The sequence below is a fragment of the Helianthus annuus genome, chromosome 6 (assembly GCF_002127325.2).
Source record: "Helianthus annuus cultivar XRQ/B chromosome 6, HanXRQr2.0-SUNRISE, whole genome shotgun sequence".
Lineage (NCBI taxonomy): Eukaryota > Viridiplantae > Streptophyta > Magnoliopsida > Asterales > Asteraceae > Helianthus > Helianthus annuus.
In genome coordinates this window covers 11,916,737-11,943,474 of record NC_035438.2, presented here as the reverse complement: position 1 = coordinate 11,943,474, position 26,738 = coordinate 11,916,737, and the positions used below count along the sequence as shown (strand labels likewise).

At 35.0% G+C, this 26,738-nt stretch overlaps 1 protein-coding gene across 1 annotated transcript; it reads left to right on the top strand.

Moving 5' to 3' along the window:
* Window positions 1–14,228: 14,228 nt before the first annotated feature.
* Window positions 14,229–16,049, top strand: LOC110915639 (UDP-glucuronate 4-epimerase 3). The gene has a single exon (XM_022160368.2). The coding sequence runs from the start codon at window positions 14,463–14,465 to the stop codon at window positions 15,783–15,785; it is 1,323 nt and encodes a 440-aa protein (XP_022016060.1). The 5' UTR covers window positions 14,229–14,462; the 3' UTR covers window positions 15,786–16,049.
* Window positions 16,050–26,738: the final 10,689 nt, after the last annotated feature.

Genomic DNA, 26,738 nt, shown 5'->3' with positions numbered 1-26,738 from the left:
TTCTGTTTTTTTTTTTTAAACATTTTTTAGCATGTTACATTTTCTGTGAATTCAAAATCCTTATAAAATTTACACAAGAAGTTATAATATCTTTATTTTATATTTTATATATGAAAAAAGTTGCTTTCTTACCTAAATCTTGAATTTTAAGGCATTAATATTTTTTAGGGAATTGTATTCTTGTCGAATTTAAATGGATTGAGTGATGGATGTGAGCCATTGAGAATGGGTAAGGTTCAAGTGATTTGTGTCGCATATGCAACTTGGGTCACAAATATATGGTCCATATATCGTCACAAAATAGTTGGATAATGTTTTTTTTTTTTTTTTATTTTATAAAATATTCCAACCATATTATATGGTCCATATAACTAAAATCTGTATCGTTGAAAGCAACTAGTTAACAAGTTTACTGACAAGTGTTTTCAAAGCTTTTAGTCTTTAGATATAGTATTTGTCTATTTGATTCGAGAATTGATGCATTTTCCCAAATAGCTAAATGTTATGTTTTATTTTATTATTTTAATCAAAATGTAATGTTTGTATAGTAGAAGAAAAACTTTTCTTGCTAATGATACTTCCAACCAACCAATTTCATACGTGAAAAACTTTATAAAAGAGTTGGTGAATTATTTTTATAACCTTATGAATGGATATACAAAACTGAAAAGGCATTTATAAAATATTAAACAATGGAACATAAATTGACTAATATAAAAGAATAATCTATAAGAGATCTAGCTAAAGACACTTTCAGAAAACAAAAGGAAATATGCATCCACCTAACACTTGAAGCTTTTGATGGCTAATAGAACCCACCTAATCTTCATATTTCTCTGATGGCTATTTAACATGTTTTAATTCCATAATTCATATGTTAAAAAAGTGTTATATTCTGATTTATAAGTGTAATTCTTTTAAATTTTATTAAACTATAGAAACAACTTTTTACTCATAAAATGTAACAACCCTATTTTTTTAATTTTAAGGATGCTATATTTCGATAGATTATGTTACAAATTACTTGGTCAGTTGGTCATAATAAAATTGTAAATATATACTGTAATTAAAGTTGAAGGACAAGTGGGCCTTTAACTTTGGGCTTAAACCATGTATAACGTGCATGAATGTGAAGCCACCAACCTTAAATTGGTAGGTGTAATTTCTTGGAATGTAGATCCTCCACACCTAACCCCCCTTCATAAAGTGGAAAAATAGGTAATCCTTTTAAGTTAACTATAATAATTATAGTTTGATTACCAGTATAATCTAATAACAATGAAAGAGAGAAAAAAAAAAAAAAACAAAGAAAAGAATGATATCAGTATGTTCAATAATACAATAGAGAAAAAGTGCGCGGATGGTTTGCTTCGATTTCACCTTTAGTTCCTACATTTTCAAAATTACAGCTATAATCCTTAACTTTGGTAAATTTGTTCTCGGATAGTCCCTGGCGTGGATAATAGTTAGTTTTGGTGTTAAATGGGTGCGAAATTACTAAAATGCCCTTATTTTTAAAAATAATATTTTAAACACCAAACTTATTTATCAAAAAGTAAGTGGGCCCACCATTTTCTTAAAACATAAAACCTAACCCTCCACCCTACCCCTTCCCGTCTCCCCTCAACCCTCCACCATGACCGCCTCCACGGTTCCACCCTCCCCCATTACCCCCTACACCCTCCACCGTCACCGCAGATGCGACGACGGGTTGATGACGGTCGTTCCATCACTATCTCCGTCAGGTCGTTGCTTAGGTTTGGATGAAATTGGATATACACCAAATCTGTTGCAGGTGTTGACTAGGGTGTTTATTCCGACAAGCTTAAACGAGGTGTTTCATGAACGACCCGAATATTCAGAACCCCCAACAGTAACGAGCTTGGAGTCGCGCAGATGTTCGGTTGGTGAAGAATTATTTAATATATCTTGTTTTATAATGAAGGGTATTTTAGTAATTTCACACCTACTTAACACCAAAAACTAACTCTCATCCACATCAGGGACTATCCGAGAACGAATTTGCCAAAATTGAGGACTATAGTTGTAATTTTGAAAATATAGGGACTAAAGGTGAAATCGAAACAAACCATAAAAACTATCCAGGCACTTTCCTCAATACAATAACTTCGACATATTTTTAAAAGTAGAGTAAAAGTATGTAGTAGGTATGCTACAAAGCTTTCTATTCATGTTTGATCATAATGCAAGACAAGTTTGACCAATCACAAATAATTAAGTGTGAATTAGACATGAGAAATGGCGAATTGTTCATCTAATTGATTCACTTTTAATCTCAATGTTCTATTAAACTCTCTTTCAGTAACTATAAAGTTTTACCCTGTTATGATCGATTTCGAGTAATTAGGCAGAGTTGAAAAATGTCGTATCGACAACCTATCTTATAGTGATTACTCGGCAAACCTTGTAATACAACATTGGCCATAGTACAATACAACAGGAAAATATAACAAAAAGACTGATGAATACAACCTGATTTTTTAAAGGGTTATTGGATTTTATCACCCCAACTATAAGCTATTGGCCGTTGCCACCTCCAACTATCACTTTTACGCCCGTCACCCCCAACTTAACACTTAGTATGTCCTGTCACCATGTCGTTAACTGATCACTAACTTTTGATCATGTTACTATACTTTTGGAGGTGTCATAGGGATCTTAGGAAGGTTTTAGGGATCTTAGGACACCCCCAAAAGTATAGTACGTCATCAAAAGTGTGATCAGTTAACGACATGGTGACAGCACACACTAAGTGTTAAGTTATGGGTGGCGGACGTCAAAGTGATAACTGAGGGTAGCAGCGGCTAATAGCCAATAGTTTGGGGTGATAAAATCCAATAACCCTTTGTTAAAATTAAAAGTACAAGCACTTACAGAAATTGTCTTTGATCTATTCTTCACCTAAAAAAACCAAAAGACTTCATACTTGCAATGATTTTGTTTTTATCAAGGTAGGTCTTTGGTTATGGATTTTGTGATTTCTATTTTTCAAATATACACCAAAATACGTCAATGATGATTACATAGATTGATTTCTTCTTAACCTTACTGATGCTAGAGCTATCAATTTCAAACACATACATGAAAACATGATAAGAAACACCATGAACTTAACAGGTTTCGTGTCTTAAACATGTCGGCACAATAAGACATGTTAATATTATTTAAAAAATAGGGAGTGGTGGGCGTGTCCACGGTCAGCGTCCACACTCTAATCCTTCTGGGCGTGTTTGTGTCTTAATGGGTCATGTACGTGTCTTAACAGATCGTACGATACGCTGGTAAGTTTTTTCATGTCTTAATAGGTCATGTTCGTGTATCGTGTTTATTATCAGGTTTGTGTTCGTGTTTGAAAAAAGTGACACAATAAGATTTCATGTTGTATTCATGTTTACTTATTTTGTGTTCGTGTCGTAACATGTTGTATTTGACACGATATGTCTGCCCTAACTGTCGCCAATGTTCTTGTGTACCTCAAAAACATCACGAATGTTGAAATCATAAATTGGAGGTATTTTGCACCATATAGTGATATGATATGAGGTGAAGTTTGCTAGAGAGCAACAGACAAGAAAGTGTTTAGACGATTCGACTTGTTCTCCACAATAGCCGGGAATTAATACAAATAAGTTCTTTCAGAGAGTGCTTCCAATTCTTTACTCTCCAAACAAAAATATTAACTTTCTTTGGCTCCTAATTGATTCAATAAATAACAGTTTTCTCAAACATATCATGGGTTCCAAAAAAATTATAACTTTTTCTAATAACCAGGATGACAATGGGTCGGGTGACGGGTTTAGGTAATCCTAACCCCAAACCCGGTTAGATAAGTTTATCTCAAACCCGTACCAAAACCCGTCGGGTTTCTATCAGGTAAACCTGTTGATTTTAAAAAGTTATCCATTGGGTATAACCGACCCATGCCCGTCGGGTACCTATGGGGTAACCACTAATCAATTAAATTTAGTATTATCACTATAAAAGTACATCAAATGACTACAATGTATAATAAAATACCCAATTGTATATAAAAATACTCAAATGCATAGATGACAAAAACAAGGTATACCAACTTTTGGCGTTTGTTCCTCCAAAAAGAAAGTGTATGTCATTCGGTGACTTTTCACTTGCCTTAATAAAAAAATGAGTAAATTAAAAGTTTTCTCCTTTATGTTTGTCTAAAATTTCAGGCGCTATCCTTTACCTTTAAAATTGATGACTTTTGTCCTTAATGTTTGAAAATGTTGCACGTTATTATGGGAGGCTTTGATGGTGTGCGGGGAGGACCTCCGCACAAGGCCCGCGATTTCGAGGGGCATGCGATTTAAAAAAAAAATCCGATACGTATATATTATTTTTTCTAAATAGTAAACACATATCACTTCAAGGGTAACGTCTGCGCGCCTGCAGACATCAGCCCCCTTGAAGATGTTTGAAGAAAAAACAAACACCCCCTTAGTCTATTGGGTTAACTTCATTTATTTTTTCTGTTAACTAAAAGGACAATTCGGTCATTATATATGGCTGAATTGTCTTTCTAGTTAACAAAATTACATATAAAATGACTAAAATTGCCCTTTCAATTAACAAAATTACATATAAAATGACTGAGTTGTCTTTCTCATTAACAGAATAAATGATTGAAGTTAACCCAATGGACTAAAATGGCAATGGTGAAATCTTTTTGGACCCACATACGAAAAATGAAACCTTTAGACTAAACTGGTAAAATGGGCCAAATCAAACGGAGTAAAATGACATTTAACTGTAAATTTTATTAGACTGTAGAAACATTACTCATAAAATGTAACAACCCTATTTTTAATTTTAAGGATGCTATATTTTGATAGATTATGTTACAAATTACTTGGTCAGCTGGTCATAATAAAATTGTAAATATTATATTGTAATTAAACTTGAAGGACAAGTGGGCCTTTAACTTTGGGCTTAAACCATGTATAACGTGCATGAATGATGATTGGAATGGTGAAGCTACCAACCCTAAATTGGTAGGTGTAATTTCTTGTAGATCCTCCACACCTCTCTTCATAAAGTGGAAAAATAGGTAATCCTTTTAAGTTAACTATAATAATTATGTTTTGATTACCAGTATAATCTAATAACAATGAAAGAGAAAAAAAAATGATATTAGTATGGTCAGAAAGGTGAAATCGAAGCAAACCACAAAGACTATCCAAACACTTTCCTACACTTTTCTCAATATAATAACTTCTACATATTTTTAAAACTAGAGTAAAAGTATGTAGTAGGTATACTACAAGGCTTTCTATTCATTGTCATGTTTGATCATAGTGCAAGACAAGTTTGACCAATCACAAATAATTAAGTGTGAATTAGACATAAGGAATGGCAAATTGTTCATCTAATTGATTCACTTTTAATCTCAGTGTTCTATTAAACTCTCTTTCAGTAACTATAAAGTCTTACCGTGTTTGATCGATTCCGAGTAATCAGGCGAGTTGAAGAATGTCGCATCAACAACCTATCTTATAGGGATTACTCGGCAAACTATGTAATACAACATTTGCCATAGTACATACACCAAGGAAAATATAACAAAAAGACTGATGGATACAACCTGTTTTTTTTTTTTAAATTAAAAGTACAAGCACTTACCCCAATCAAGAAATTGTCTTTGATCTATTCTTCACCTAAAGAAAACCAAAAGACTTAATACTTGCAATGATTTTTCTTTTATCAAGATAGGTCTTTGGTTATTTGTGATTTCTATTTTCCAAATACATGCAATGATTTTTCTTTTATCAAGATAGGTCAATGATGATTACATGGACTGATTTCTTCTTAACCTTACTGGTGCTAGGGCTGGCAATTTCAGACACGTACATGAAACCATAATAAGAAACACCATGAACTTAACAGGTTTCATGTCTTAAACATATTGGCACGATAAGACATGTTATTTTTTCATGTTTAAACAGGTTAAAAAACCATTGAGATGTTAAGACATGTTCATAATTTTTATTTAAAAAAACAGGAAGTGGGGTGCGTGTCCACGGTCGGCGTCCACACTCTAATCCTTCGGACGTGTTTGTGTCTTAACAGATCGTATGATACGCTGGTAAGTTTTCTCGTGTCTTAACAGGTCGTGTTCGTGTCATAATAGGTATACGCTGGTAAGTTTTTTCATGTCTTAATAGGTCGTGTTCGTATAACCTATTTATTATCAGGTTTGTGTTCATGTTTCGTAAAAGTGACACGATAAGATTTTTGTAACCACCATCCGGCATGAGAATAAGTACAAGGAGGACAATATGGGGGTTCTCCATGTAACCACCCTCTGGCGTGAGAATAAGTATCTGTTTTGAAGATAATAGTGTGTGTATAAAGTGAGAGGACAAGAGAGCGATGCTTAAACCTGGAGGTGGAGTTCACTATTTATACCCGAGGTGGTTTGTGAAGGAGATGGGTTGATGGGCCTTGGTCCTATGGTCGACAACAAGGAATATCCATTCTGTTTCCTCTGCCACGACCGTTGGTGCTTTTAGGCGAGAGGATAGCCGGCGCACGCTGAATAGATCCACTTGTCCTGACAATTATCGTTGTTGTCTGGTCTGTCATGAACAACTAAGTGGAGATCGTGGAGCAGTGGTCGGCGCATGATGATTGGTACCACGTGTATGTCCTTGTGTACCTTTTGGTCCACTATACGATTGTCCATCCTGCAGCCTGATCGAATACAGCCCGTTGGACGCTCATTGGCCCACTGCTCTGCCACTTGTACCATTGGTACTTGTCCGAGGTTTTATCTGCGCTTCCTACCTCCGCGCGACTCCTGGGAATATCCCGTGTAGCCGGCGCAAGGTCTAGGAAGTCAGGGTTTTCATCCAAGGAGTTAAGTGTCAAATCTGATCCTGTGTTGGTCATGACCTCACGCGCGACCTGGATTACACCTGATTAGCTGACGCGAAGTCGGGAAAGCTACCAAATTGGTCTGATATGAGTATAGTCCCGCGCGGACCTGAATAGTCAGCGCACGATTTGGGACCATACCCCTTCACTTTCCTTAATAAAAAAAGAAAAAAAGGGGTATATCATATATGTACATATTTTAAAAAAACTAAAAGAAATTATATCGGGTAAACGGGTACACTTTATCAGACAAATGGGTATATCACTAAATCCCAAACCCGTCCCAGACCCATGAAAAAAATAAAAACTAATTCCAAAACGGATTACACGACCCCTAACCCGTCCCAAATATGTCGGGTTTCGGGTTTATCCATCGGGTTCAGGTTCGATCGTCATCCCTACTAATAACTTGTTCTTCATATCTAATTAACAACCATTAACGTTTAATTAATGGTTTTATCAAAGGGTATTTGGTTTCCTTTGGGATATTGGGAGGTCATGGGTTAGAGTCTCGCCCATTTGCTTCGGATTGAGTCTGAGATTTTGTTTGTTTATTTATTCCAGTTATGGGTTTTTCTTCTGGGTCGGGTCACCCCGTTATGTTATTCGAACAAAAGTGTAATCTGTGTGTGTGTCCCGGGTGGATTCAAATGTTCAATCAATTCAATTTCAGTCAAAATGTTGCCCATTTCTGGAACTGATGCTGTTTTGTTATGTTTGATCCTTAAATGTGCTTCTGTGACTGGTTTTTTATATAGAATTTTTGGGTACATGGTTTAAGTGTTAGTCTTTCAATGCATGAACTTTGAATTGGACACTGAAATTGGGATATGTTTCAGTTGACTTTATATTTATGTAATAAATTGAGTGTGTAATAAATTAAGACTCCATAGAGCATTTGGATGGCTTAGTATTTAGGACATAAGGAAAGCAAACAAACACTATCCTTTTGGTGAATCAATCATACATGCTTCTTGTATACATGTGTTTCTTTCTATCATGGGTTTTAAGGTTTATCTTTGTTTATAGAGAGAGTATGATCCTAAACTCTTATGTTCTACTCTTCTTGGTAAGAACGTATCAAATTCTAACGTAACCATCGATTAAATATAGCTGGATTTTAAGTTTTTGTTAAATATACATGTAAAATAGTGCACATACCAAGGTATATTGATATAATATACATATAAAATTTTGAATTTTTTTTCTAGTTAGCGCCCGCTATTTATCGCTATTCGCTATGTAATATATAGGTACCTTATCGCTATTTGTCGTTATTCGCCATTAACAACTATGTTGACAACTTACTCATAGTGATGCTTGGGGCTGTAAGAACACTCAGGCTACATGTTGAGGAAGATGGCCCAATTGTGGAAGGTTGCGGTGATGTGTTACTTTCCTGTGGGTACAGAAGCTAAAAATGAAATACAGCTTTGTCTTGAACATGCGAGAACTGCTATGCATCCACTGACTGCTGCTGGTGGGAATTCAAGGTACCGGTCGAAAGTTATTTTTGATGAATAAAATCTCTAATGATCATTTTACTACTAATACCTGATATTTTATAAATTCCGTCTCATATTTGACTTAATCAAGGGCGAACAAAAGTATAAGTAAGTCATTATGTAGAAGGTGATGCTTCCTTTTCTTGTTCTTTATTTTTTTTTTCCTTGAATTTTCTTTAAAACAGAGACGATTACAAACTAATGGCAGGTAGACGGGAAACAAGCTGCGCCCGCTACCCCCTTCTGAATAGCAAAAACATAATAATGTCGTATTAAGTATGTGTGGTAGTTTTCTTGGTGGAGGAGATCATCACATCTTAACTTTTAGATAATCGAAGTCAATTTTCTGTACAAATTTAGTTAGTTTGACCTCAGAAGTCAAAATTAGAGACGTCAATTTTAACTCGTTTACATATAAACTTGGCGCTTCAAGGCTTCTGAGGACAAACTAACTAAATGTAGATGAGCATAGCCATAGTGTAGATGCCTTTTTCGATAGATTTGCTATTCATTGTATGAAATTCTCTTCGGTTATTCGCATGGTCTTCTGTGTTATATTTCAGTTGCTAGCTGGAGAGTCAAAGAAACCGAAAGGATGATCGCCACTTGCAATGAACTCAGAAAGGTAAACGGTCCTTTGTAAGATCATCCCACTAATGAATAGGTTGATTCGGGTTACTATTCATAGGGCCGTCCCCGAGAATGATAAAATATTTTTGGGCCCCGTGCAAAACAAAAAAAAATGGGCCCCTCCCTATAATATAAACTCATCAATCATATATCAAAAAAACCACAATACGACTATATTTGTTATAAAATAAACAAAACAAAAGTAGCGTAGCAAAAAGAACTGAATATATGTAAACATACCCAAATTAGTTTGGCTACACAAACCTTTTCATATAAAAAAATAGAACTAGATACTGAGTTCTTTTAAGTTTATATTGTAGATGGTTAAATGAGAAATAAAAAAACTACAAGAAAACATGTAAAGTTTGTTACGTAAATGATTAAATGAGAAGAAAAATTGAATGAACTTGCAAATTTGTGGAGGCCCAAATTTAGATGTGAAAAATCAAAATTAAATATAAAAAATAAGCTTGCAAAGTTGCAATTGGTGTTGGCATAAATCAAAATTAAAACTAAAAAATAAGCTTACAAAATTGCAATTGGTATGAGCACATGAGACTTTTTCCCCTACTGATAAAACGTGCTGAAATCAGCTACTTAAGGGCCAAACAAAAACAAAACATCAATTAGAAATGAACTAAAAATGGAAAAAAAACATCAATTAGAAATGAAAAACAAAAAATGAATTAAGAATGTAAAAACCAACAGGGGGATTCGAACCCAGTATGTCCACCTTTAAAAATATTTGTTGCATCCATTGAGCCAAATGACTAATACGTACAACTCTTCCAACAGCAAATTTATATATAAAATATATATTAACTTTTAAACAATTTTGGGCCCCTAAATGTTTTAGGCCCTCTGCGATGGCACCTCTTGCACAGGCCCAAAACCAATATTTATCTCAAACTGGTCAAATAAATAAAGTGCGTGTTGTAATTCACCAAAACATTATTTTGAAAGTATACAGCCTCCTAAATTGTTTTGTTTAGAGATTTAACTCATTATTATGATAATATCTTTTTTTTTGTAATGCTATTTAACACATTGGTTAATTAAGAAAATATGGAAAAAAGGTGCATCCGACTCGTATTAAATATGACCCATATTCAACCCGACCCATTTTGAAATCTTGCTATCTGTACCTGTACTCATTTAACTTAAAATACATTAAAAAAAATTCAGTTGGGAGCTACAATTGAAGAAGGCCCCGAGTACTGTGTGATCACTCCACCGGAGAAGTTGAATGTGGCGGCAATACACATATGATTTCTAACGGGGGGTCGAAAACGTATATACCCAAAAATTTCTACAGAACCAGGGGGTCGAAAACATATATACGAAAACCACATATATTACACTACTGAGCGAAAAGTTCAGGGGTTAGACGCCCCCGGCCCCTTAATAGCTGCGCCCCTGCCTGTGTAGATGTTCTTGTCACCATCAGGGATCCTGCTTGCACTCATAAGACGTTTCCCGGTTACTTTGAAGTTCTTCAGAGATACGCGAAGCATTGATGTTTTTCGAATCGAGTTTTTGTTTCATTCGTAAGGTGTAAAAAAAAGATTTTATTTGCTATTAGATTTGTGATTCTTTGGAATAGTAAGATTAAATTTTAAGTGTTTTAAGCATGGTTGATATTATATTAGTGGCAACTAGCCCATTTGTCATATCATACGGGTCATTTGACAGGGCGGAAAAAAAGTCATACGGGCTATATAGGGTTGTCAATAGTTACATCGCTTATTTTTCTATCAGTCAAAACATCACACGGACTATATGATTTGACCCTCACACGACCCATAAGACCATTATTGGCCTTGTCATACGATCTATATGGCTATGCTCTTCATGTCATACGACCTTTGTGACATGTCAACAGTGTTTGAATAGTGTGTCAGTGATATTTGTTTAATTGTCCCTTGAATACCATATCATACGAGCTCGCTTTTCTAATTTGCAAGTAATTTAATAAATTTATAATTTTTGTAGATTTACCTTCATCTTTCTTTTATTTAACTTTTCTTTTGAACTGCAAATTTTATTTAACTTTTACATTGCATGTCTCGTAAGATCTGTGATCATATCTTAATTTTTTTATTAACCTCGTACAAATTTATATAAAACCTACCTATGGCATTATTTTAGATCTCAAGGTGCATGAATCATAGGGTATATTCTTTTATTGATATTGTAGAAATAGTATCTGCACATAAAGACAAATTTTATGTTATATTTAAGTATGAAGGCATGGGACATGGTGCCAAGATTTAAAAAAACAAGAACATGTATATCTCAACTTGTGATTCAGGTTTCTCACATGTGTACATCAATTTGAGAATTTAATATTTTTTTAAGAGTAAATTACGATTTTAGCCCCTTTAGTTATATTATTTTTACCCTTTTAGCCTTAAAGAAATCTTTTATTATCTACATTCTTAACGTCTTTTTTTTTTCTAACCCTTTTGGCCCCATCCCTAACTTCATTCATTTACTCAGTTAAAACCTAAACACATTTGGTCAAAAAGATTCATGGCCTCAACAGATCAAAGAATTGTGATAGGGGGCACATGACTAGGTTCATGAGATTGTTGATCTTCATGAGATCTAGGTAGTTATGATTTGAAGATGTTGAATATTATTTATTTATTAGATTAATTCTTTATTATTTTACCATATATTGTGGGTAGTTAATATGATTTGATAAAAATGCCTCTAATGTAAGGGCACATGACTAGGTTTTAACTAAGTAAATAGATGGAGTTAGTGATGGGGGCCAAAAGGATTAGAAAAAAAAAGACGTTGAGGGTGCAGATGATTTAAAATTCTTTTTGGGTTAAAAGGGTAAAAGTGATAAAACCACAGGGGCTAAAATCTTAATTTACTCTTTTTTTTTTTAACAAAATGATTAAATTTAGTTGAATAAACCTATATGTAGGTTCGAAAAAGTCTAAAAATTGTAGAAAATAAAAACTATATATTTGACTAATTTAAAACGAAAATATGAATCTACATTATGTTGTTATTATATTTTAGTGTAGATTCATAAATTTAATAATATCTGAAAACTTAAATACATAAAATACAAATTTATAAGTTGTAAACTAATAAGAGATTTAGAAAGAAAAAAATTAAGAAAATATTGAAATCTGAATTGTCCACATTCTCTGGTTCACCAGCTCAACAATCTCAACGTGAAGACGGTTCAAGAAGCTATAACAGGACTGATTATATATCTGGTTTCCGTCTAACATAAGTCCACTTTGTCATGAAAACATTACAAAATACCGTTCAAATGTTTAGAGGGATTATCAAAACCTTTCATCATTAGCAAAGAAATGTAATTTTTTATAGTTGTTCCACATCAAAACCTTTCATCATTAGCAAAGAAATGTAATTTTTTATAGTTGTTCCACATAAATAAGAATTAAAAAAAATCTCAATAGCTTATAAGTTTGATGATCATTTTTTATTACTTATAAAGTTTGTTGTTTTTTTTTTTTTATCTTGAGGGTAGACTTTTGAATGGAAAGAGACATGTCATTGCATGACACATTTAAACCTTCTTAACAAAAAGTCCTTGACTCCTTGTAATGACATAAAAGACCCTTATATTTGGCCATTTTCTATAATGGCCCCCTTCTATTTCCGCTGAATTTATCCTTTTCATAAATACTTTTTTATTACCAAATAATTTTTATTACGAAATTAGTTACATTTTTAAGGTAGTTCCTGTTTGGTTATCAGAAAGACATTGAGTACCATTTTATAAAAGAACTAGTTTATAGTCCCGTGTACTGGTTATGATTCGATTTTCGCTCACCAATAAAAACCCAAACCATTAAATATATATATATATATATATATATATATATATATATATATATATATATATATATATATATATATATGTATTACAACTTTTTATTACTCAAAAAAGGTTGCTATCAAACATATACAACTTTTCTTGTACATGGTACAAGCAACTATCCTTTAGTCAATTAATTTAGCTTATTATTATTATTATTATTGTTATTATTCTATTATAATTAATTTAAACTTATACTTTTTTATAACTTCAAAATATGATCTTTTATAAAATTTCGAATATACTGCTGCGACATGTTTTATTTTTATGTACGTTTTGATATAAAATTCTATTCAAAATCAAGTTGTGAATAGTATCATATAATGTTTTAAGAAATTCAGCATATAACATTGTGGCATGTTTATTTTTATATGCAGATATGTCTTTAACCCGTTTTGTTGAACGAGCCAAATATATTTGATTTTTTCTTAGTTTTTCAATACATTTTTGTTTTTCCTATGTAAGTTTTAATATACACTGTTTATAAATCTTCGAATATATTCTATTTTTCGATACGCTTTTAACCTATTTCACTTGATTTTTCTCAAATATGTTGCATTCGTAAACTTAAAAAAAAACTTAATACGTAACTGTATTACCGTGTAAGTCTTATTAAAAATGCCTTGTATTCAAACTTGATTTTGTAAATTATATCAAACACCAGTACCATATCAGTAACGTAAGAAATCAATAAAAACTGAAACGAAATTCTCACCACACGAGAATCAACTAATCTTACTCATTTTACCCAAACTAAAAATATTGTTATCCATTAAGCAAAACCCATACCACATAATCAACTTCCTAAACCTTTAGATTTTCCATTCCTCAATTACAGCACCCTTTGACTTTTCCAATAGTTTTTAACTTTGACCAGTCCACCCAAAAATCTAACCTCCTTTTAACATTCTCATACATAAGGGTGAAGGGGGTGCTCACCTAATAGGTGAGTCCCCTCTCTTACGCCAAACCAATCCCCGTGTGCCACGTCAACTCCTCTCTTAAACTCCCCTAACACCCCAATTTGATGGCGCCACTCCCCTCTTAGGTGAATTGGTTTTTTTTTAAAAAAAAAAAAAGAAAAGAAAAAGTGTGATTGGACAGCCGCTTCTCTCTCCTCCCTCTCTCTTCGGTGAGCTCACCCCGGTCTCACACTCTCTCTCTTGGTCCCCTAATTGTTGGCGGTGTCTTACCGCTCAGGAGAATTGGTCACCGAAGGGGTTGCCCGAAGGCACCCCGTATGCCCTAATATATGGGCCTACATAATATACCAATTTATCATACATAATTTATTTTATATAAATCCTTTTATCCCCTCTCTCTCTCTCCAATCACCTTTTTATAATCCATTTCAATCTCTACACAAACCCCACAAAAATCCACAATCAAGAAACCACAAACCTTCACAAAATTTGCAGAAATTGCACCAAAATCTTTTCTTTCTTATCTTCTTTCAACCCCCACCGAAAAATAAGCAAAACCCACAAACCATTCATCAAACCCTAACTCCATTGACCATTTCAAGATTTCTTGAAAATCTCAAAACCATGAAGCAAATCTCTGCAAATCATTTAGATGACGACAGCCCAGGTAAATTCAAACCCGAAAAACCCCATCTCATAAACCGATTCAGACACCATTATCCTTATCTAGCAAAACTCACGGTTTGGACCTTCTTGTTTCTCGGATTAATCTTGGTTCTATTCTTCCAATCGCCACCCAATTCGTCATATTCTTCACCGATTTCATCAGACCCATCTCGCAGATCGTTAAAAACCCGTTCTTGGGGCGGACCCGTTTGGGAAAAACGGGTCAAATCCTCCGCCCGGATCCGTTCCCGAACCGGGGTCTCGGTACTAGTCACCGGAGCCGCCGGTTTCGTCGGAACCCATGTCAGCGTCGCGTTAAAACGCCGTGGTGACGGCGTTTTAGGTCTTGATAACTTTAACGACTATTACGATCCGTCGCTAAAAAGAGCTAGACAAGCGTTGCTAGAAAGAACCGGGATATACGTTGTGGAAGGTGACATAAACGACGCCGCATTGTTGAAAAAATTGTTTGAACTAATTACTTTTAGTCACGTGGTGCATTTAGCCGCACAAGCCGGGGTGCGTTACGCTATGGTAAACCCAGGATCGTATGTTAATAGTAACGTTGCAGGGTTCGTGAACCTTCTAGAAGCGTGTAAAAACGCGAACCCGCAGCCCGCGGTTGTGTGGGCGTCGTCGAGTTCGGTTTACGGGTTAAACACGAAAGTCCCATTCTCGGAGAAAGACCGAACGGACCAGCCCGCGAGCCTCTATGCCGCCACGAAAAAGGCGGGGGAGGAGATCGCGCATACGTATAATCATATCTACGGGTTGTCGTTAACCGGGTTAAGGTTCTTTACGGTTTACGGGCCGTGGGGACGGCCCGATATGGCGTATTTCTTTTTCACGCGGGATATTTTGAAAGGGAAGACGGTACCGGTATTCGAGGGTGCGAATCACGGTACCGTGGCACGTGATTTTACGTACATTGATGATATTGTGAAAGGTTGTTTAGGCGCGTTGGATACCGCGGAGAAGAGTACTGGGAGTGGGGGGAAAAAGCGTGGGCCCGCGCAGTTACGCGTGTTTAATTTGGGGAACACGTCGCCGGTCCCAGTTTCAAGTCTAGTGGGCATCTTGGAGAGGTTATTGAAAGTTAAAGCGAAACGGGTAGTAATGAAGTTGCCGAGGAATGGGGATGTTCCGTTTACGCACGCGAATATTAGTTTAGCGAGGAGGGAGTTGGGGTATAAACCGACGACGGATCTTCAAACGGGTTTGAAGAAGTTTGTTAGATGGTATTTGAGTTACTATGGGTCGAGTAGGAAGAGTGATCAGTGATTAGAGATTGAAGATTTTTTTTCACAAAGAGGGTAAATTTTTTTTACCTCAAATTCTTGTTGATTTTGATTGGCATATGATTGGTTGTTTGAGGACAGAAAAGGATTATTGCTATTGCTACTTTTTTTGTGATGTGTACTAAGAAGTGATGATCATATGTTTGTAGAAGTAGATCCATTGTTGTTGAAGTAATGCTCTATTTTGTTTGATGTTGAATCATTTTATGGAGTTCAAATAAACAAGAAGACAATAGTTCAGATGTTATCAGTTTGTTGATTCCAAATTTGACATGTTTTTGATCCATATGCACTTTTGGGTGATGGGTTTATGATGTTTCTTTTATCCAAAATTTTTGGAGTGCCTAGTTTGGTGTAGTGTAGTGAGTTAGCATGAAAACCAAAAATGGAAACATAACTCGAATGATAATTTTTTTTGAATCTTGTGGTTGGCATATTATTGCCAGTTTGAACCGGTGCCGCAGTTCGGCCCTCCGCAAGATTCGACCCTGTGACCTTCCGGGCAGGAACCCCACATAAGTGGGTAAACCTTCTCACCTCCCCCCCCCCCCCAAACCAATTGGTCTGCGGATCATTGGCAAATAATAGTTTCTTTTAATTGGAATAACGAAAGCGATTGTGTGTGCGGTTTTGATTTATTGGATAACTGATTTTTATGATTCGGTTATAATTGTATAAATGACCGTGATCACAATCTAATCTTGACTTGTAAAATTCTCCGTTAGCAAAAACTACCGGTAGAATCTAGGATGAGTATGACGAGGATAGATGTTTTCTTTACTACGGGGGACAGAGATGTCGCTCCCACTAAAACCCTGGCTAAAAAACACCCTCTTTACGGTAGATAAATAACCGAATTAACTAAATTAAACCCACATTAAAACCAAACTTCATATTTTACTGTTTATAATAGTATGCTATATGTTGGAAAAAAGATACTCTAAACATTTTAATTGCTGCCCTAAGTTCACCTTTTATAGAAGATGAGATCACTTAAATGTTAAAACTGTTTTTCGATAACTGAGTTTATGTTTTGATTTTTTTGAATGACGGCATTTTGTTAAAACACGAAAACTAAGGGTATAAGGAGTGGTTAAACACTTTAAAGTGGCAAACCAAAAAACCAACCAATGAGAGCGCGCCATGTCAATTAGGCAAAAGTGTTTAAACTTTGGTGAAAAATGTTGGCAATGGTTTAAACACTTGGTGAAGTGGTAAACTATTTTTTTAAAAAAAAAGGAAAAAGGTGTGATTGGTTGAGATTGGAATGGACCCCACCCCATACCCCCCTCTCTCTTTCCTTTCTCCTTTCCCGCAGCGGTAAAGCTTCACCGCATGAAACAACATTTGATCGGTAAATTTGGTTGGCAATGGTTTGCCATTTCGGTAAACTTGGTTTACCGACACACACATGCTCCACACCGTATCCCCTAAGGTTAGCAAGAAGCTAGAGTCAAATCATACAATAAATAAAATACAAAGAAGGAATAAAAAATTAAAAGAGCACCAATCACTAGGGTGTAAACGAGTCGAGTCAACCCCGAGCCATTCATTACTTGAGCTTGGCTCGTCATGTTTTAATGAAGCTTGAGCTCAAGCTCGGCTCACGAGTAAACCCCAAAGCTCGAGCTTGGCTCAAGCTATTTTGAGAACAATCTCAAACGAGCTAAAAGCTCGGCTCGAACTCACTTCGATGTCGCTTAAACGAGCCAAAACTCGGCTCGAACTTAGCTGGTCAATGTTACTAAAAATCATATGGGGCTAAGTTGAAACCGACTTGGACTTTTTAGGATTGGGTTATAATCATCATTATCATTATAATATATATAGAAAAACTAAAATTATGTTTGGGCTCGTTTAGGCTCGCTAGCATAAACAAGCTTTGTATTTCAGGCTCGAGCTCAGGCTTGATAACTAAACGAACTGTATTTCATGCTTGAACTTGAGCTTGTTAAGGCTCAGCTTGTTCGAGCTTTTAACCGAGCAGATCCCGTGTAGTTCTCAAGCCTCTAGGCTTGTTTACACTGAGGGGTGCAAATGAGCCGAGCGGCTCGCGAGCTACTCGAGATCGGCTCGAGAAAAGGCTCGAAACGAGTCGAGCCTTATCGAGCCCGAGCCGAGCTTGAGCCTAAAATAAAGCTCGTTTGTTTATCGAGCCCGAGCTCGAGCCACGCATGTGAAGCTCGTTAGGCTCGTCGAGCCTTATCGATCCTTAGTGTAAACGAGCCGAGTCGAGCCGAGCTTCTTTAAACTTGTTTACAAGCCGACTTCGAACCTAAAAATAAACTTATTTAGTAAACGAGTCCGAGCTTCACTTATCGAGCTCGCGAGCTTAAAAAGTCTATTATTTATATTATTCTTATTTAATATATTAATTAATTATAATAAACGAGTCGAGTCTGGGCCAGCTCGAGCTTTGAAAACAAATCTCGAATCGAGCTGAACTCGAGCCCGAGCTCTCATAAATTAATCGAGCTCGAGCCTGGTCGAGCTCGGGCTCGGCTGGGCTCGTTTGCACCCCTATTACACCCCTGCCAATCACGACATTCAATTCCTTACACTTAGCTCGATACTTCATCCATAGGAACCTGATAGACTTGATTTTTTTCAAAAAGTCTAGGGATAAACGTCTAATTTTGGGCGAAGAGTCGTTTGTTTCTAGCCTTTCAAATGCACCATCACATCATGAATATAATAACTTGGATCACCTTTTCTTTCAAAACTTAATTTAGTTTTTTATTTACATTTATGAATAATGAATAATTTGTTTAAAACTTTTTATAAATAATATAATATTTTCCAACTTGCTCTCTTATAAAAAAAAAATTAAGAGAATTGTAATTTTATACGAAAAAACCTCATTAACATTTTATAGATATGTTTTTGTTCCATGACCGAAGTCACCGAACCAAACCACACTCATTATCAATGTTTTCATGACTGGACCGGAGGTCGACCTGGTTGCCTTACCGGGTCAAAGGTTGGACTGGTTCGACCGGTCCAACCGGATTCAAGACCCGGATTACGTCATATATTATATAAAAATATATATGATTCGAAGATGTTGTGTTATTAGGTTTTGTTGTTTAGGGCGAATTTTTAAAGAAGATGGAGGCTGTGCGTACTCAGTAAAGAAGATGGAGGTTGTGTGTTTTGATTTTGAGAGTTTTAGACATTAGGTTTTGTTGTTTAGGGTAAAAATGTTAAAAAAAATAAAGAACCGGCCCGACCTATTGTGAAGAACCGTCGGCCCGACCGCCCAGATCCCCGCCCGACCCCCGGGTGAATGTTGAAACGGCCTAACTAGCTGAACCGGCCCGCTACACCTTTCGAATCCCGGTCCGACCGGCTGGCCCGGTCCGGGATTAAAAACGTTGCTCATTATATAGATTTCTTAGTAAAATCACTTGAGTGCATTATTAATATCTATATGCTTAAAGAATAAAAGGCATCACAAAATCAAAATCATGAATAATAGATTATAAATTTGGAGGTATCAATTAAGACATTTGTGCTTTTCTGTCCACTTAAATAAGGTATCTTGTGATATATTTAAGGTTTGAAAAAGGCAGTCGTTTTGGAAGTCTTGTGATTGTTTAGTCCATTTCAAATTAAATGGGGTTTTCTGTTGTTGGGGTGTGTGTTTTGGGATAGTGGAGAAGCAAACACAAAAGTCATAAATCAATAAATATATAAGTGATTTAGTCTAAATTGTATATCACTACTTTTTGCCTGAGACATTAAACCGAATATTTTTTTTCATAACAGATACGTTAGTGTTTCGGTTATTTTTACATACTATTTATAATACGATATAAAAAATAATTACATTGAGACAACCAATTAAAATAAAACACTATCATACTTTTGCTAAAAAAAACTAGAACGATGGAAAAACTACCGCTTGACACGACTAAAAATTACATCGAGCCAACTAATTAAAACAAAACACAACCATAGTTTTGTAAAAAAGAACATGAAAACGAGTTTTACATTGGGGCAAAATTGTAATTTGACAGTGAATAAAAATACAATGGGAAAACTATAAATTTGGCTAGGAGAAGTAAAAAACAAAACCAATGGCAAAACTGTAAATTTAAACGGGGCAAAATCGTAATTTGGGTGGGCAAATGGGGAAGTGTCAGGCAGCTGCCTTTTATGCCCCGCTCGTGTTGCCTAGCGCTAGACTGAATATTTCTCAACCAATTAAAAAAACACTATCATAATTTTGCTAAAAAAAAAACTAAAAGGATGGCAAGACAATAATTTGAAGCTAGGATAAAATCATAATTTTAAACTGGGAGTAAATTCTTAATTTGGCAAAAGTCAAAACGTTGACAAGATTGTAATTTTGAAATGATGGTAAAATCGTAATTTTTAACGAAGGGAAAAATCGTATTTTTTTATCAGGGGGCAAAATTGTAATTTTGAATTAGGATAAAATCGTAATTTTTTTGGACTAATGGGGAAGTGCCAGGTAGCTTGCCTGGCACTATTCCCCTTCATGATCTATGTATATATATAAAATATGAGTAAGTTAGAAGTATATGGATTATACATGTGGAAGAAATATAATTTTATATATTAAATAATAAAATAATTTAAAAACCTTATTTATTATAAGGATTAGATAAATGTAATTTTATATATTAAACAATAGAACGTTATATCTTTAAAAATCCCGTACATTGTACGGGTTAAATAAATGTAATTTTATATAACAAATAAGGATTAAATAAATGTATATTTATTTTCCAAATAATAAAAAGTTATATCTTAAAAAAAAACTTCGTGTATCGTACGGATTGAGTAAATCTAATTCAATTTTATATAGTAAGTAATAAAAAAAAAGTTATATCTTTAAAAAACCACTTGTATCACACAGTTTGAATAAATCTAATTTTATATACCAACTAAAAAAAATTAGATAAATAATTTATTTTATTAAAAATATCTTAAATTAACAGTTAAAATTTGAGGATAATATTTTATTAGAAAATTAGAAGAATTATATTCGAAATTCAAAGTATGATAAGATTTTATATTAACTAGTGTTTTTCAATAACGCGCGTTGCGCGAAAGGCATTGGTGTTTTTGACCGTGGGATATGGTGGGGTGGGGGTTTGGGGCATGGGTTGACACGTGGACTTCGAGCCCCGCCCTCCCCCCTGGTGAGTGACGTGTTGGGTCGGTATGGTGGGGCGTGGTTAACCCGCGTGGGATGGCCAGTTTTATAAAAATTAAAAAAAAAAACCTAAAATTAAAAAATACACACAGAATTAAAAAAAAAGTCTAAAATTATTATTAAAAGTTCCTAAAAATTACAAAATTCTACAAAAAGAGGATTACAAAATTAAAAAAAAAGCCTAAAGCGTTAAATAGATTTCGAACAGGGCGAACTTGTCAAACAGCTTCCGCTCCTTGCCCCAGAACTCGATGTTGGCCACCGCCACCAGGTCTTCGTGACTTATGTCACCGCCCGGGACGCTATCGTAGTAGGCTTTAAAACGGTCGAGCTTCGGTCGTAGCTCGCGCCACTTGTGTTGGCACGCGTTTAAATTGTGCCGGTCATTCCCCACGTTGTGCCGGTAGCTAGCGAAAGCTTCCGGCCAGTAACGGGTCTCACCGGGTTGGCGGCCCTTCATCACGTTGTGCCGGTATCAAGTGTGGGTAGCGGGTTCGGGTAGGTGGAGTGAAGGGTTGGGGTAGCGATGTGGACAGGCGGTGGGGTTGGGGGGTTTTATAGTGACTTGGGTGAACCGTTTGGCTTGGCCAAAGGGTTATTTTTTAGAATTTAAACCTAACCGCTATAGCCTAGCCAACCCAGCCTATGAGAGCCGGCCACGGAGGACCGCTAGGCATGCCTAACGCCCGGGCTGAAACTCCCGCTCAAAGGGCCACGCCAAATCCCAAGCCCACCCGGGGTGATGACTTGGGCATTTATACTCAACCCACGCCCCAACCCTCGCCCCATACCCCATAGTCTAATAAATGAATATAATAAGAAAACCACTATTCATTCACTTTTATTTTTATCATATATAGATTAAATTATTTATTTAATATGAGATAAACCGGAAAGAGAGTCATAAAAATTAAAAAGTAGATGCCTATGATGGATGACCTATGTCACATATTAATTTATATTATTATACTAGATTATTACACCCGTGTATTACACGGGTTTATAAATAGAAATTATATAATTTTACAATCTTTACATAAATTGACATATCTATATTTTTTACTTTGGACATTGTCACATATAGTTGGTCATGTGTAAAAACTGTTTTTTTTTAAACAAACCAACTTTACATAGTGAATGTCCTTGACTTTTATTTATTGTAATGACAAAAGATACGGCGAGAGGAATTTGTCTCCTTTTCAATATTTATAGAGTCATTTTATCCGTGGGTATTAATTGAAATCTAGAGATAAGCCTTTGAGCGTCAATTTTACTTCGAAATAAGATTTGTGCGTCAATAACCCGATCGCCATTGATTGGACCTGTAGTCGGGTTCCATTGCGTAAACCATATCTTTTAATCAATATTTCTTAATGACGTTATTAGAACATCGACCTTTAGTAATTATCTGTGGTTATTAGAACATTGACCTTTAGTAATTATCTATGGTTTATCATGACTAAAAGTTTTAGTCCGCCAAGTGGGGCTAGCTCACTTGGTAGAGGCTCTTGTCTCCCATTATGGACATTTGATGAGTGTAGATTTGCATCAAAATTATCATGAAGCTACTTTTGACTCTTATAAATTAACATAACTTAGATATTCTTTGGAAATAATGAAAGAAAGGATTGGATGAGTTAGTAATGAGGAGATTCTTTGGTCATCTATAATTAATTATAAAATTATAATAATTTATAATAATTAATTTTGCGATACAACAACATTTTTTATAATAATTAATTAATGATTAAAAAGCTTTTGTTTATGATATACTAAGATATAACCCCGTGTATTACACGGGTTGAATAAATGAATTTTATATACAAAATACTAAAACAGTATATCTTTAAAAACCTTATTTATTGCACGGGTTAAACAAATGTAATTTTATATATTAAATACTAGAAAGTTATATTTATAAAAACCATATTGTACGGTTGAATAAATGTAATTTTATATAACAAATAATAAAAAAAGTTATATCTTTAAAACCATATGTATTATACGGGTTGAATAAACGTAATATTGTTTACCAAATAATAAAAAAAGTTACATCTTAAAAAAACCCCTCGTGTATTACACGGATTGAATAAATATGACTTATATACCAAATAATAAGAAAATTATATTAAAAAAACTAATGGATATACTCGGTACGCGATTGATATGGTGAGTACGGAGATGATTATTGAAAAGAAAATACAGTGGTCAAACATGTTATTCAAGAAGTAAATAAGCAGCCATTTGAGTGATAAAATATAAATTATATTTAAAAAAACCTGTAATAAATCTAATTTTATATATAAAGTAATATTAATATTATAAATGAGAAGTATACTTTAAATTTAAACTAAATAATAATTATCTATAGCTAAGTAGAAAAAATTAAACAAAATAATATTTAGTAGGGGAGTTATCTATAATTAAATAGAAGAAATTAAAGAGTAAATTGCCAAAATCGTCCATGAGGTTTGGGCATGTTTTTCATTTTCATCCAAAACAATTTTTTTGTACTATATAGTCATTCACTTTTGAGATTTTTTGCCATTTTCATCCAAACATCTAAGTTGCTTTATTTTTTCTATCAAACATTTGGATGAAAATGGGGAAAAATCCCAAATCTCAGGGACGATTTTGGCAAAAAAAAAAAGTCAGACATTTGGATGAAAATGACAAAAAATCTCAAAAGTGAAGGACTATATAGTACAAAAAAATTGTTTTGGATGAAAATAACAAACATACCCAAACCTCAGGTACAATTTTGGCAATTTACTCTAGACTAAATAATAATTATCTATAAGGTATTAAACTAAATAATATTTATTAGCAAGGTTATCTATAATTAATTAGAAGAGATTAAACTAAAATGATAATTATCCATAAGACATGGCCTAATATGATGACAAGTGTCCCATAAATGGTTTCTTTTATCATATTGTATAGAAGATTCATATTAATTAATAACTAATGAATTAATTTAATATTAACATATTAAAGAAATAAAATGGCTGTTTGCTTAAGAATAAAAATTGAAACAAAATGAATCAACGTATAAGCATTGAATTAACGTTTTTCTTTATTATTTTCACTAGATTATTAGACCCGTGTTCCGTGTACTACACGGGTTTAAGGGTATAATGTAACACCCACCCCGTAACCCGGGTGATTGTGCACAATTGATACACTTACAGCGGAAACAAACTAAACTTTCATTAAAACTTATAATAGTCGGAGTACAACACTTTATTTATCTACAAACTTTTGGCAACTAAGAACTCCTTGATCTTCTAAAACTCCACAACTGTCAAGTAGTTCCTATAGCTTTCCTCATGACTCACCTGAGATAAGTATACTCAAAACGACGTCAGATATATACTGGTGAGCTCATACTATACAATTTTTATAAAGACAGACCCCAGTTTACATTATATGCATACACAATATGGGCATGTGACCACATTATAGTCAGGTTGGGCCTCATTGAACCTTATAGATCACATTTGACTTGTCACAAACCACCGTACAAGAGACATACTGGTCCTCCAGCTGTGTCCCCCTACGGCCGTCACATAGGTATGAGTGTGTGTCGCTGGACCTTATAAGCACGAAGTGCCTGTGGGTACAACACCTTATTACCCTACCCAGAGTGACACACCTCATTAAGCATAATAGGATCCCATATACCCCTACTAACACATGCATACTGTAGCATTCTCATTATTACCAGTTATGGACGAGTATACTATCACAGTTTAAAAGACAAGTATGATGACTCACCTGATTAGCAATTGCTTAACTGCCGCTAGTACAACTGGGTTATGTCTCAAGGTCCTGACACACAATTACATAATCCTAGGTTAGGTAATGGTACACCTAACTAGTCATTATCTTGGTTGGATATTGGTTAACCCTACCTTGTTTAAGCATGGGTGACCAGTCCATGCCTAACTAAGGCTAGGCTACCCAATACCCGCCCCTGACAATAACCCTAGTACCTAAAAATAATACTAACACTACTACTACTAATATATTATTACTAATAATAAAACTAATATTAACTACTAAAAATAAATAATAAATAACTAAACATAAACTTAAACGAGAGTATACCTCAAAACTATCTACGGCACGTTGATGTAGAGTTTCCCTACTCCTGCTCCTACTCGCGCTCCAAAAACGACTACTAACAACACCCAACGGGGTATCGTATACTCAGGATTCTCTATACTAGAGCATTCCCGTTAAAGAAACTGGTACCTAAACAAACTACTGAGACTCTTATTTAAAGCAAGCAAGCAGGCACCTCAAATCCTTTTCTAGTCGATGTGGGTTTAATTGACGTGCCTACCTACCTGCTTGACCTGCTAGCTTGCTTGCTTATATATATTAATTCAGCTGCTTAACTCGTTTTTCTTGTATAACTTTTAAAATATGACGTTTTATAAAACGACGAATATGTCACTAGAACGAGCATATTTTTATCTACGTTTTAACCTAAGTTTCATTAAAAACGGAGTAAGGTAAATAAAATAATATATTTAATTATTAATATTAACGGTCTCCTATATTAGCCAAGGTTTGTCAAGATATTTCACCTTTCACACAATCATCTTACTCGTTTAAAAATATATGAAATATAAATTACATATTTCACACGTTTATAACCATCACATTAAGATTCGGGGTATTACATCCTTCCCTCCTTACAAAAATTTCGTCCTCGAAATTTGTCATTACTTAAAAAGATGAGGGTACTTATCTTTCATTATGTTTTCTAGTTCCCATGTAAAGTTGGGTCCATGACGTGCGTTCCACTTGACTTTGACTAACGGGATTTCCTTCTTGCGTAACTTTTTAACCTTCCTATCTTCGATTTGTAGTGGTTCTTCAATGAAGTTGAGTTTTTCGTTAACCTGTACGTCTTTCAGGGGTATTTGTTGGGCTTCGTCCACTAGGCACTTCCTTAAATTTGATACATGGAAAGTATTATGTATTCCTGCCAGCTGTTCAGGAAGTTTTAGCCGATAAGCCACTGGTCCTACTTTGCTTGTTATTTCAAAAGGCCCAATGTATCGGGGTTTCAACTTTCCCTTCTTTCCAAACCGAATCACTCCTTTCAAAGGTGATACCTTAAGCATTACTTTATCCCCTATTTGGAACTCTAGGGGTTTACGCCTCTGATCTGCAATCTTGAGCACTTTTCATCCTTTCTTTTATTTGCTGAATCTTTTCGGTGGTCTCTGATGTATTGCAAAATACATACTTTTATCGTGTATAGTTTGTACGTTTTATCGTTATTTTTAGCTTAGTTTAGTTTGGAATTGCGTGCTATTGATCTACATTGCGTTTTCCAGGTCGTGATACATAAAATGTGGAAATTGGAGCAAAACCGAGCTAAAATGTCAAATGTCAAGTTCCGGAATCATTATACAAAGTGTTAGAATAATTCTCAAGATTTTTGGAAGTTGGAGTTGAGTTTAGAAGCAAACATTCTGTGAAAAACAGCCACTCGCGTAGCGCTAAGGTTACAGGACACTCAGTCGCGCTACGCGACTGAGGTAACGTTGACTTTTGCTGACCTACAGGCAGTAGCGTAGCGCTAGCGTGAAGAGGAGACCAGTCGCGCTACGCGACTGGTATAGATGACGCGCCTGATTGCTGATCGGCTAGGGTTTGGTATAAAAAGGAAATTAATCATCATTAGAACATAACACACGAACCAAGAAACCCTAGGCGACTTTGAGAGCAGAT